The 13,978-nt window shown below is 38.4% G+C and overlaps 1 protein-coding gene across 1 annotated transcript; it reads right to left on the reverse strand.

Annotated features, from left to right (window-relative positions):
* Positions 1-82: 82 nt before the first annotated feature.
* On the reverse strand, positions 83-12,521 carry LOC122066096 (peroxisomal 2,4-dienoyl-CoA reductase [(3E)-enoyl-CoA-producing]-like). Its single transcript, XM_042629921.1, has 2 exons — positions 12,272-12,521; positions 83-337 (listed from the first exon to the last, which is right to left on the reverse strand). Exons 1-2 carry the CDS (start codon positions 12,455-12,457, stop codon positions 98-100), a joined length of 426 nt encoding a protein of 141 aa, XP_042485855.1. The 5' UTR covers positions 12,458-12,521; the 3' UTR covers positions 83-97.
* Between the last annotated feature and the right edge of the window lie 1,457 nt (positions 12,522-13,978).

Below are 13,978 nucleotides of genomic sequence, written 5' to 3' on the forward strand. Positions count from 1 at the left end.
GAGAAAAAAAAAAATTTCAAACTGAATCTGTACAATCAACTACATGTGGCTAGCTTCAAAGAATTGAATCTTCACTTAACAGACAAGTAGTGAATTATTAAATAACAAAATGAACCTTAGTACATAATTCGATGCCCAAGACATATCCAAGTACCAAGTATGTGATGAAAACAGAACCTGTGCGAAACCCATTAGGGGATAAATCCTCTGCGCTCACAAGAAAATTGCCAGCCGCATTGTTCACGAGAATATCAAGCCTACCAAAATGCTTGACAGTTGACTCTAAAACTCGTTTTGCATCTTCCTGCTTGCGAACATCCCCTTCAAGCCCAATAGCCTGAAACACAAACAAGAAACGTAATATAATTGTATAGTCCATTGCTCAAACCAGATTCCAGAACCAGATTAAAATCTCAAGCTTCCCATTTATTGGCAAAGTAACTTAAACTTACACTTCACTAGTAACAATCAGAACAATCTGCATACATAATTCATAATAAGTAAAGGCAAATGCAATGCATCTACTTCTGTTACTCAACTCAACTAAGCCTTATCTCAACTAAATGGGGTTGGATACATGGATCTATTTTTCCATTCAACTCTTGTGAAAGCCCTACTCTCTGTTGTTTTTAACAAATAAAAGAAGAACGCTCATAAATGTGATAGTGAGTTGCCTTTGATTACCATTAGCATTGAAGGTACCAGTGACAAAAATACATTCTTCATCACCACTCTTGAAATTCTCCTATGTTGCCTCCCAAACTCTGCATTATATGCCATGAATCACCCTTCTTCCCCAGGATTTATGCAAATTGTTCCATTCTCACATCACATTGAAGCCAACAAATTTTCAAGTAAAGCTTTGATGGCTTTATGTCCCAAGTATATGAAGGCAGAATTTAAATTGGGAAAATAGACTTGCCTCCATTTGGGCCTATCATGCCCCACATAGGAGTCCAATGTTCATGATTGTCTTCTCCAGAAACAGACATTGCTACAGTGACCAACTGGAACAGGTACTTCTGGCACCTTCACTCTCCCAAACAATAGAAGTTTCAATGGAACTCTTCTATCACAGAATGTAGAGCTAGTGACTCGTTGTAGAGATATAAAAAACCAATAATGCCAATCATCATAGAGTTCTAGGAGTTACAACTCCTGCTGGTGGTTACATGATAACCACCTTATGTTGATATAGACCATATCAACTTACATTCTCCCACTTGGCAGATATTTGTAGAAACACAACCCTAAAACGATGCAGAAGATAATGGAAAAACAAGAACAAGCAATGCACACAGATTTTACGAGGTTCGGCAAGATTTCCTACGTCCCCGGTGAGATGAGATCCTGCTTCACTATCAATGGAGAATAGGGTTATAGCGCTCGTCCCTCACACCTCTCAGTATTGCTTGTATTACAAAGAAATAAACCCTCGCTACAAATATATAATGAAAAAATCTAATCCGAAAAGTACACAACTGCCCTCAAATAAAAAATTCGAATGGGGGGCACCCCCTGCTATGCAGGAGGGCCTCCTGCCCCCTTGCAACCCCCACGGCCCGCTAACCGGCTAGCGGGACCGGCATCCTACCTGTTGAGGTGCTACGCCAGTACTCCCTGAATTAAACTGTGATGGAATACAAGACATCGTACACCAACAATCTCCACCTTGGCTTGAATTCTGTCGAGTCTCCTGTAAAGATAACCTGTAGACGTCTTCATCCCCATACCTTATCAGAGGTACAAACCCGCACCTGTATGGTGCATCCCTCATCTTCAACAGTGAGTAATATTAATCAAGTCCAAACAAGACTCGAACTTCTCTGTAGTAACTGGCTTGGTAAACATATCTGCAGGATTGAGATCTGTATGAATTTTTCTCAAGTGAATACTGCCACCTCTGACACAAGCTCCCTGATCTTGTGAAATCTCACATCAATATGCTTTGTCCTTGCATGAAACACCTGATTCTTTGCAAGATGTATGGCACTCTGACTGTCACAATGTAACACTGTACCTCCTTGCTCCAACCCCAACTCATGAACCAGTCCAGCCAACCAAACTCCTTCCTTGGCAGCCTCAACTGCCGCCATGTACTCTGCCTCTGTAGTGGACAATGCAATTGTAGACTGAAGCATCGCCCTTCATGATATAGGTCCACCAGCCAATATAAATACATACCCTGTAGTAGACCTCCTCTTGTCTAAATCACCAGCATAGTTGGAATCAACAGAACCTGCCAATTTTGCGAAACTTCCCTTGCCACTGAACATAATACCGATATCTTTAATCTTGCTCAAATATCTAAAGATCCACTTAATTGCATTCTAATGCTCCTTCCCTAGATTACTCATGTATCTGCTAACAACACTGACTGCATGAGACAAATCTGGCCTGCTACAAACCATAGCATACATGAGACTCCCAACTGCGCTAGCATAGGGGACCTGAGACATATGCTCCACCTCCTCATGTGTTGCAGGGCATTCCCTTTCAGATAATTTGAAGTGGCCAACTAACGGAGTGCTAACCGGCTTAGCCTTTTCATGTTGAAATGCTCTAGCACCTTTTCAATATACCTCTTCTGAGTTACCAAAAATTTACCTACATTTCTATCTCTAAGGATTTCCATGCCAAGGATCTTCTTAGCAGCACCAAGATTCTCCATCTCAAATTCAGCACTCAACAAAGACTTCAAAGAGACTATATCATGTTTATTCTTTGCAGCAATGAGCATGTCATCAACATAAAGCATCAACAAAATAATGGAATTATCACTTGACACTTTATAATAAACACAACTATCATACTCACTTCTTGTGTAGCCAATCTTCATCATGTGGGAATCAAAACATTTGTACCACTGCCTAGGAGATTGCTTAAGATCATAAAGCGACCTCTTAAGCAGACAAACATGATCTTCCTTTCCTTGCACCTTGAAACATTCAGGCTACTCCATGTAAATCTGTTCCTCCAAGTCACCATGAAGAAATACAGTCTTCACATCAAGCTGCTCAAGCTCCAAATTATACATGGTCACCAAAGCAAGTAGTACCCTAATTGAAGTGTGTTTCACCATTGGAGAGAATATTTTATTATAGTCTATCCCTTACTTCTGTGCATAGCCCTTGGCTACAAGTCAGGCCTTATACCTTTCACGCTCCTTCTCAAATGCTGCCTCTTTCTTACAAAAGACTCATTTACACCCAATATTTTTTCTTCCCTTAGGTTTTTCTACAATCTCCCAAGTCTTGTTCTTCTACAGAGACTCCATTTCCTCCATCATAGATGCCATCCATTTATCATGCTATGCATCACTCAAAGCATCATGGTAGGAAGATGGATCACATGTACCTACAGTGAGGGCATAGGCAACCATGTCCTCAAACTCGTATCTCACAGGTGCTTTGTGAGTACGCTTCCCTTTACCCTTTGCTACAGTATAGGGAACTTCTATTACTTCCTGTTGTCCTGGTAAATCACTAGATAACTCATTTTCTTTTGTTGTTTCTGACTCACCCATGGTTTTAAGTATCGGTGTGTATCGTGCCGTATCGGCCGATACGTATCCGTATTGGTAGGCATTGACACAATACATACCGATACGCTACGGGGAATTTTGGGCCCCCTTTTGTGTATCAGCGTATCGTATCGTACCGTACCGTATCGGTACCGATACGTAAGATACTCTACGATACGAACTTTTGAAAATCTGAAAATTCCCGAGAGTATCGGTACCATACCGAATGTATCGTGCAGTATCGAGTCGTATCGTACCATATCGGTACGATACGGCTACTTAAGTGTGAATGTGCCTTTTGTTGTTTGAAACAAACACTTCACACTCTCACCAACAGTTTTCTATATTTTACTTCTTTCTTCCCCTTTGATTCACACACCTTTTTGGAGACTCAAATGGTAGATTGAAAAAAACATTGTGGAAGTGAATGGTTCAAAGAAGGAGAAAAACATAGTCCAAGAAGAACCTTGAAGGCTTGAACTTGAAAGTTGAAACATTTGAATAGTAAGTTCTTGAATCTTTACTCACTTTTTTCAATTTTAACCTTAGATTTTCAAGTTTTTTTATAAATCTAAGGTTCATCATACTTAGATTCACATTTTGTGCATCATTATTACATGAAATCATTGGATTTATAAGGATTTACAAACTTTTTTCAAGAGAAAATGAGGGTTTCAATTTTTTTCAAATTTCTTAGATCTACTCATGCTCAATGGTTAAAAATGTTTAGATTTTTTATATGTTATGTAAAAATAAGTGTTCTACAACTTCCATGGAAATTTTTTATTTTTCTCAAAAAAATATATTTTTTAATTTTTTTATTCCGAAATTATTTTTTTTTTTTAAATCCCCAAATTTTATTTTTTTTAGAAAATTTAGTTCATTCAACTCTTAAAAATAATTTCATAACTTATAATTACTAAATACATGATTTCAAATGAAATCCACATTTTTTCTCCAAAAAAGTGAGGGTTTCAATTTTTTATTTTTTTTCTTAGATCTACTCAAATATATTGGTCCACACTTTGTTGATTTTTTATATGTTCTTTAAAAACATTTAATCTACAACTTCTATAAAAAAAATTATTTTTCTAAATAGTTTGTATTTTTTTTTTCAAAAATTAATTAAAAAATAAGAAAAATACTAAAAAAATACAATTTCTTTATAAAATTCAGTTCATTTCAGTTTAAAAAATATATATATAATTTACTTGGCCAATGACCATGATGTAAAATTAGATGCACAATTTTTTCCAAAAAAAGTATGCATTTCAAGTTTATGTAAATTTGGAAAAATAGAAAAAAATCTTTTTTTTTTCTTTGGATGCATCTCATTTTAGTTTCTAAAAAAAATGCTATTATGTACTAAATACTAAATCAATAAATATGCATATTAAGATTCATTATTTATCTTTGTAGGAAGATGGCGCCTAAAGAACGGACTAAGGATATTGGATGGGCTACAGCCGAGAAAGTACAAGGTAATAGGTTGTGTACAAAATGCAATTACTGTGATACTATCCACCTAGGAGGTGGAGTTACCAGACATAAACAACATTTGGTTGGAGGATTTTCTAATGTTGTCAAATGTAACAAGTACTCAGATGAAATAAGCAAAGCAATGAGGAAGCACTTAAGGGGAAGTAGAGATAAAGCAAAGAAAACTGTTGAAGAAGGTGATAGATTGGTTGAGAATCTAAGGGATCATGAGGATTATGAAGGATCTGATATGGAGGCAGAGGATGAAGATCAACAGCTTGCACGAGCGATGCATATTTCAAGGGAGGAAGCAAAAGAAAAACAATGGATAGCAGAACAGCTGAGAAGAAGTCAATCTGTAGGACCTAGGCGTGGTGGCCCGATGATTTATGAACAAGGTTCTGGCTCTAGAAGTCGTCCAAGTGTAGATATTGGAGGCACTGTGAAGGGCATGTTTGATAAATTTACCTCAAGTGGTAAAAGTAAGGGGAAAAGGAGCCCAGAAATTAGAGATATGAGAGATGCACCATATAAACATCATGATGAAGGGCAACAAAGGATTGAAGAGGCTTTCCAACCAAAAACATTGAGTAAGAAAATTGGGAAAGCAATCTCTAGGTGGTTCCACAGTTCTATGATTGCACTTCACAAAGCTAAAGATCTAGACATGTGGGAAAAATGTGAAGCCACCCACACCCCATGAAATTGCAAGGCCATACTTAGATACTATTGTGAAAGAGGTGGATGAATACATTGAAGAGTTTAAATACAAGTGGCCTGAATATGGAGTGACCATCATATGTGATGGGTGGAGTGGACCGACGAGGATGTCCATCATCAATTTTCTGATATATTGTGATGGGAAAACAATATTCCATAAGTCTTTCAACGCATCCTCAGATATCAAAGACTCAATGTATTTGTTTAAATTAATGGATGAAGTTGTTCAGGAAGTTGGGCCAGATTATGTTGTCCAGGTTGTGACTGATAATGCCTCCAATTTCAAAAAGGCTGGTACTTTACTTATGGTGAAGTATCCCACCTTATACTGGACACCTTGTGCAGCCCATTGTATTGATTTGATGTTCAAGGACATTGGTGAAATGAACAAAGTGCAGACATTGGTTTCTGATGCCAAGATGATCACCAATTTCATCTACAATCACAGCTGGGTGTTGGCATTGATGAGAAAGTACACAAAAGGTGACTTGGTGAGGCCCGCAGCAACAAGGTTTGCAACAAATTATATTGCACTTGATAGTATTCAAAAACGGAAGGAAGGGCCAGTTAAGTCATTCACCTCTAATGAGTGGTTCAGTAGTAGATATGCAACCACTGAAATTGGAAAAACTATTCAAGATCTAATCACCTCAACAAAGTTTTGGGAAAGGATATACCGATTTACTAAGATTATGCAACCACTATTTATGATACTTAAAGTAGTTGATGGTGATAAGGCACAGACGATGGGAAATATAGTGCATTGTATGGAAGTTGTCAAACAAAAGATAGAAGAGGAGAACCCAAAGTCATTTAAGGCATTTTTGAAGATTATAAATTGTCGATGGGAAAATAATTTGGTTCAAGACCTTCATCGGGCAGGTATTTTCTCAATTAAATTTATAAGTTACTTTATTAGTAATTTAATATATTTAATCGTTAACAATAAGTGATATGTAACAATGTCAATGTGCAGCCTATTATTTGAATCCGGATCTGCACTACAAGAATAATTTAAGGTTTAGGAAAGATTTGATGGAATCTCTGAAGGATGTTATCAACAAGTTAGCTCCTAATATTGATTCGGCAAAACATGCAATTGAAGAGGTTAGTAGTCTACTAAACTTACATATTGAATCATTGATTAATATTTAATACATTGAGTGGCATATTAATATGTTAATATATGTATAGGTGAAGTACTTCCGAGAGGCCACTCAAAAGTTTGCTGATCATTTAGCTATCCGTGCTAGAGGAACACAACGCCCTGGTTATTTAGGCTTAATCAGCTATCCTTGTATTTCAAATTTATTTCAAACTCCTAATGTTGCAATTATCTTTGTACAGCTGATTGGTGGATGAACTATGGATGGAGCGCTCCAAACTTGAGGCCAATCGCAATGAAAATATAATCATGCACGGCATCCTCAAGTGGTTGAGAACGTAACTGGAGTACGTTCGGATTGATACACACCAAACCTCGGAATCGTCTGAGTTATGAGAAGCTAGAGAAGCTAGTGTATGTGCACTACAACATGAAATTGAAGATGAAATATTTAGAATTGGAAAAATCAGGGGATGATATTGATGTCAACCCAATTGACATCACCCACATACTCGACGAGGAAGATCCAGTTAGGGGATGGATTGAGGAGACTGAAAATGTTTTAGTGTTGGACAAATTGTCTGAAGATCGACGAGAAACCACACCTAATCCCATTATAGATGACCTCATTAGAGATATAAATGAAGATTTTAAAAATATTGTTGATGATGAAACCCAAGCACCATCAGCTATGGAAGAGGATGATGATAGCTCCAATGATGGCGATATTAGGAGGACGAGATCAGGTGCTACATATAGCGTAACTCAACCAAATAGTGATGATGATGATCAAGACAAGGATGGTGTTGCTGCTGCTGCTGATGATGATGATGATGATTATGGTAATGATGATGATGATGGTGGTGGTGGTGGTGGCAGTGGTGGTGATGGTGGTGGTGGTGGTGGCAGTGGTGGTGGTGGTGGTGGCAATGGTGGTGGCCAAACTTATGTACCACTACATTTCACAGAGGAGGCTGCATTTACACATGCTACCCAAGATAGTTATCATGGTGCTCGCACACAACCAAAGTCTTCTAGTCGGAGGGGTAGGCGATCCCACAATTCGAGTGCTAATGATGCATTGATGAGTAGCATGGAGTCAATGTGCATTAGTTCAAATCTTGCTAGTTCTTCATCCGGACATGGACACCATGTATCTTCAGATACATCTTCAGCCTATGGATATGGGACTTATGCAGGACAATCATTTGCCAATCCAGAGCAGTACAAAAGTTCAGATCATGCCGGTTCCTCATCCAGACATGGACACGGACACGGACACGGACACCATTTATCTTCAGGTGCTTCTTCAGGCTATGGATATGGGACTTATGCAGGACCAACATTGGCCACTCTTGAGCAATACAGAAGATTCTACAATGAATGGGAGACCCACTACCATAAATATTTCGACTGGGGTAAATATTGTGCTTATATTCGACAAGTGCAAAATATCATCGTAGTTGCTCCTATTGAAGAAGAAGGTCCTAGCCAAGGATTTGAACCATCACGACACTCTTCACGGCACTCATCACAGTGGCAATGGCAATGAGGAAAGAAAAAACTGTAAGAAACTCAAACCTCATTGTTTTGAACATTTTCAACTCAATATATTTGTCTATCAATACGATACCCTCTACTTAAGTATTTCTGCATTCTACATGTTATATATAGTTTTTTTTTAACTTTTTTTTATGCAAAAGTGTATAAAAATGTGTTCTCTATCCATTTATATGCGTATCTTTAGCGTATCTCCGATACAATACGATACCCTCCGATACGTATCTTAATTTTGACTGACCGATACGGCGACCGATACCGATACTTTAATCCTTGGACTCACCTAACTCCACCTGCACAGTAGAACCTTCTTTATTTTCACCAACTGTTTGTGAATTGCATTTTGAATTCACCATATGAGACTCATCAAACACAATGTCTTTTCTAACCACAACTTTCTGTGAACTTGGATCCCACAACTTGAATCCCTTAACACCTTTCTTAAAACCAAGAAAGATGCACTGCTTAGACTTTGAGTCTAACTTGAAACGCTGCTCACTCTCAACATGTGCATAAGGCTGGACAACCAAATATTTTTAAAATAGAATAATCCACTGGTTTTCCTGTCCATACCTCTTAGGGAATTTTACAATCAATCGCCTTTGATGGAGACCGATTGAAGAGGAAACATGCCATACTCACTGCTTCTACCCAAAATCTCTTGCTCAACCCTGCATTCAGCCTCATACTCCGAGCTCTTTTTAGAAGTGTTATGTTCATCCTTTCAGCTACACCATTTTATTGTGGTGTCTTTGGAACCGTGAAGTAACGTGTAATCCCCTTCAGCTTTACATAATTCTAGAAATGGCTTGTACGTGTACTCCCCTCCATTATTTGTTCTCAAGTACTTAATTTTCTTTCCTGTCTTCCTTTCTACCTCATCCTTCTATTCCTTAAATTTAGTGAACACTTCACTTTTATGCTTCATGAAGTAGATCCAGACTTTCCTTGAGTAATCATTAACAAAGGTCATGAAATATTCTGCCCCACCTTTAGATTTTGTTGTTGAAGGACCCCATACATCGTTGTGTATATAATCAAGCACCCCTTTACTCTTATGTTTTGCAGTTTTGAAACTAACCTTGCACTGTTTCCCGAACACACAATACTTATAGAAGTTCAGTTTACAAGTTTTCACTCCCTTTAATAGTTTCTTTTTATGAAGCTCCATCAATCTTCTTTCTCTCATATGCCCAACCCGTATATGCCACAGATAGGTATCATCTGTATCAAATCCTACATCTGTAGTCACAGATGTTCCACCTGTAATGGTGCTCCCTATGAGTCTGTATAAGTTTCTTGTCAGCTGTCCCTTCATGACAACCATAACACTCTTATTAACTTTAAAAACTCCACCTTCTGCTATGTATTTGCAATCATTTGTGTCAAGTGCCCCCAAAGATACTAAGTTTTTCCTTAATTCTGGTACATGTCTCACATCTGCTAAAGTTCTTACTATGCCATCAAACATCTTGATTTTGATAGTGCCTATCCCAATGGTCTTGCATACAGCATCATTCCCCATTAGGACAAACCCACCATTATATGGTTGATATGTATCAAACCAATCCTTATGTAGACACATGTGATATGAACATCCAGAATCTAAAATCTAAGAATCAGAAAGTTGATTATTACCTGATGATATAGAGAGTACATCTCTATCATCTCCATCTAAACTGTCAGCCACGCTAGCTTCCTCATATGCCTTATCTACACCTTTCTTCTTCAAGTCTGCCTTCCTCTTCGAGCACTCTCTTTTCAAATGATCTTCTTTCTTGCAATAGTAACAAGAGACATTTGTCTTTGCCCCTTTTGATTTCGATCGACTCTTCTCAGATCCCTTCTAATTTGATCTCCCTCTTTTCTGCTCCTTGTCACCTCCAAAAAGACCCTCCTTGAGATTTCGTACTACTGGCCTTCTTCCTTGTATCATTGGACATGAGGGCAGCCACGACTTCATCCATCTCAAGGGTCTCCTTCCCGTACAAGAGAGTCTTTACCAGGTGATCATATGATTCTGGAAGCAATGACAGCAACAATAATGCCTTGTCTTCATCATCGATCTTAATCTCCAGGTTTGCAAGTTTACTTATGATCTGATTGAATATGTTAAGATGCTCTGATAGATCTGTACCTACCTCCATCTGTAGATAATACAATTGTTTTTTTAGAATAACTTGTTCGTTAAGGACTTCGTCATGTAGATGCTTTCAAGTGTCACTCATAACTGCGGTGCAGATTCGATACCCACAACATATTGTAGGGCATCATCAGAAAGATTCAATCGAATAGCACTTACCGCCTTTTCCTCCATCTCCTCCCAATCTTCGTCAGTAATTTTTGCAGGTTTATTCAACTTCCCCAACAACGTTTTCCCCAAACCCTATTGTAACAAAAGATCATTCATCCTTTGACGCTAGAGAGTGAAATTGTTCTTCCCATTGAACCACTCGATATCATACTTGGCATTCGATCCCTTCCCTACCATCGTGATAGTAAACCCTAGAAAACGGAAACCTAAAGCTTTGATACCAATTTGTAGAAATGCAACCCTAAAACGACGCAGAAGATAATGGAAAAACAAGAACAAGCAATGCACACAGATTTTACGAGGTTCGGCAAGATTGCCTACGTCCCCGGTGAGATGAGATCCTGCTTCACTATCAATGGAGAATAGGGTTACAGCGCTCATCCCTCACACCTCTTAGTATTGCTTGCATTACAAAGAAAGAAACCCTCGCTACAAATATATAACGAAAAACCCTAATCCAGAAAGTACACAACTGCCCTCAAATAAAAAATTCAAGCGGGGGGCACCCCTACTATGCAGGGGGGCAGGCAATCCCCACGGCCCGCTAACTGACTAGCGGGACCGCCGTCCTACCTGTCGAGGTGCTACGCCAGTACTCCCTGGATTAAACTGTGACGGAATACAAGACATCATACACTAACAATTCCCACATGCCAAGTTAACGTTGTAAGTTCTAGAATTGATGTATGGTGATACAAACATAACCTTAAAGAATTTGTATATTCGAAATGAAAATTTCAACTCATGGCAGTGCATGTCCATACAAAGAACACTTTCATGTATCACGCCGAGTTGTCCGTCTCAAAACAAAACATTTATGTTATGTGACTTTATAAACTTTATAGAATCCACCTACTGGTCAATTCTGAATGAACCCATGGATAATTCTAGTTCCAACTTTATTGCCCTTCTACCTCACAGGCATTAACTCTCAAGCTTACTCAGAAAGAGCTATGGTCCAACAACTAGCTTACAGTAGCTGATTAGCTAGAAGGAGATGCTCATGATCATATAAGGTCTAACAGAAACTATATAATTCTAATGGTGTTGAATAGAATATGTATTGCTATTCATATCCCTATGGGTTCTTTCCTTGAAAAATTTCTATATTTTGCCTCTCATACTTTCCAAGTAGAATCTCTGAGCGTTTTGAAGCTAAACTTTTGCCAGCTCAGACCCTCAAACCACAAGAGTTTCACTTCTCTGAAAACCTTATTTCTATTCCAGTATGAAATTATGAAGCAGAAATATAAGATCATATCTATAACAAAAACCGATTCTGGGAAAAGCCTAATCTAGAAAAATCAATTTCACGCACAAGACAAATCGAAACCACCATCAGGCCCAAATCAAATTTTAATCAAATTTAACAAAATACCCAAAATAAAGGCCAGCCAAGTTGTAACTATAGCGATCTAATAACAGAAAAAATAAGAGAAGCAGATACCAGAAGGCGGAAAGGTAAACCTTGTCCCATATAAAATTTTCAGCAAATGGGACCCAAATAAGAATTACATCTTAAAAGAAGGAATTTGCAGGTAAGCGGTAGTAAGGGAACAATGGGAAATACCCGAATTCCCTGGGATTGGAGACTGGCAATAGCAGAGTCCAAAATGTGTTTGCGTCGGCCCATGATAGAAACTGCGGCACCATGCTTACCGAACTGAGTGGCCATCTCTAACCCAATACCTGAGCCTCCGCCTGTCAAAAGGGCAACCTTCCCTTTCAGAATATCAGCCTTGAACGGGGACTCCATTGAAGCTCTCTCTCTCTCGCTCCCTACTCCCTAGTGCTATGTTACGAAAAGAAGATTTCTTATTGCAATTTATATATATATATATATATATATATATATTAGATATTGACTATATCAAATCATACTATAATTATCTCATTTTTGTGCAAACTAATCGCTTGATGCCGTTCACTTTCATAAAAGGTAATTGCCTTAAATGCCCTTCAATTTCATCTACATTTTCATCATGACAATACACGGCTCTCTCCCTCTTAAAGCACAGTAAATTCTCCTTACCAGGAAGAAAATTCTGTAACAGCCCATCAGTGGCTGCCCAGAATTTAGAAAATCAAACACAGAGAACGAAATCTCTAGACAGACTCAGTCTCATATACATCTTTATCTGATACCACGTTAACTGAAAGCAGTGTTGAGTTATACTAAGTCCATTGACCCATATACGATGGACAGACTCTGAAGAGCCAGAGCATATTGATCAAGAGCAGATGATTCAATATGCTTTGATTCTCTAGGAAAGTTTTGTATCCAACCATGTGTTATTTATATATGAAACAAGACTCTTCTCATCCTTTCAAGAGTTTGAGGTCTGTGTGCGTGGATGTACTGTTCAGCTTCTTCTGGTGATCAGTTTCGCCCTTTCTCATCTTCTATGTTTTATCTTCTTCGTTTAATTTGGTGATGGTACATAAATCCCAATAAAATTAGGAGAGGCCTAACACCCAAGGTTTTTTTTTTTTTTATTTCCTTGGGCTAAAACCCAAGGATAATGGGGACCCTTCTGTGGAAACGATGAGCTTCTCTTTCAGGTCTTAATTTAACATGACACAGCTTATTGTCAAATAGAGCTGGTAGAAATGTTGGACTTTTCTCATAAAAAAAAAAAGAAAGGTTGACTTTTAAATATTTGCCAGTCTGAGGTCGCCTATGTCTAGACACAGGTGGACGCAAAAAGACCATGTTGCCTCAGTTTCGTGACTACAAATACTCCCACATGCCCTCTTGTTAGATCAAACACCAAGAAATACGAAAATAAATAAACAAAAAATCCGCACGACATAGAGATTTAACGAGTTTCACACACCAGTGTGGTGTGCTACGCCCTTAGATAAAGAAGAAGATGTTTCATTATATAGAAGAAAGATTATACCCAAGTAGCAGTGAAAAAACTCGCCCTGAAACCCTAGTTCGAAAAAACCCCAAAATACAATGACTTTCTCAACAAAACAACAGTATATTATATACTCCAAGTCATGGGTCGACCCATCGGGTCGTGGCCAATCCGGTCGAACCATACCACGGGGGCTATGCCTCAGCACCTCCATACGAGATTAGTGATGGACTTCGGGCTTGGGCCTATCGGCCTAACCCCTCTACTTCCATCACAGATCTCAGAAAACTTTCCATTCAAGTTGCCACCAAAATATGTCGGAGCGGGTCAATCTTCAAAATGGATCAAGAATTCGAGACAAAATTAACACCTTTTATTGGCCCTGCTTGCTGGTGTTGCCTACATCAATCCCG

This window comes from Macadamia integrifolia, unplaced genomic scaffold (genome assembly GCF_013358625.1).
Source record: "Macadamia integrifolia cultivar HAES 741 unplaced genomic scaffold, SCU_Mint_v3 scaffold2233, whole genome shotgun sequence".
In the NCBI taxonomy this organism is placed as follows: Eukaryota; Viridiplantae; Streptophyta; class Magnoliopsida; order Proteales; family Proteaceae; genus Macadamia; species Macadamia integrifolia.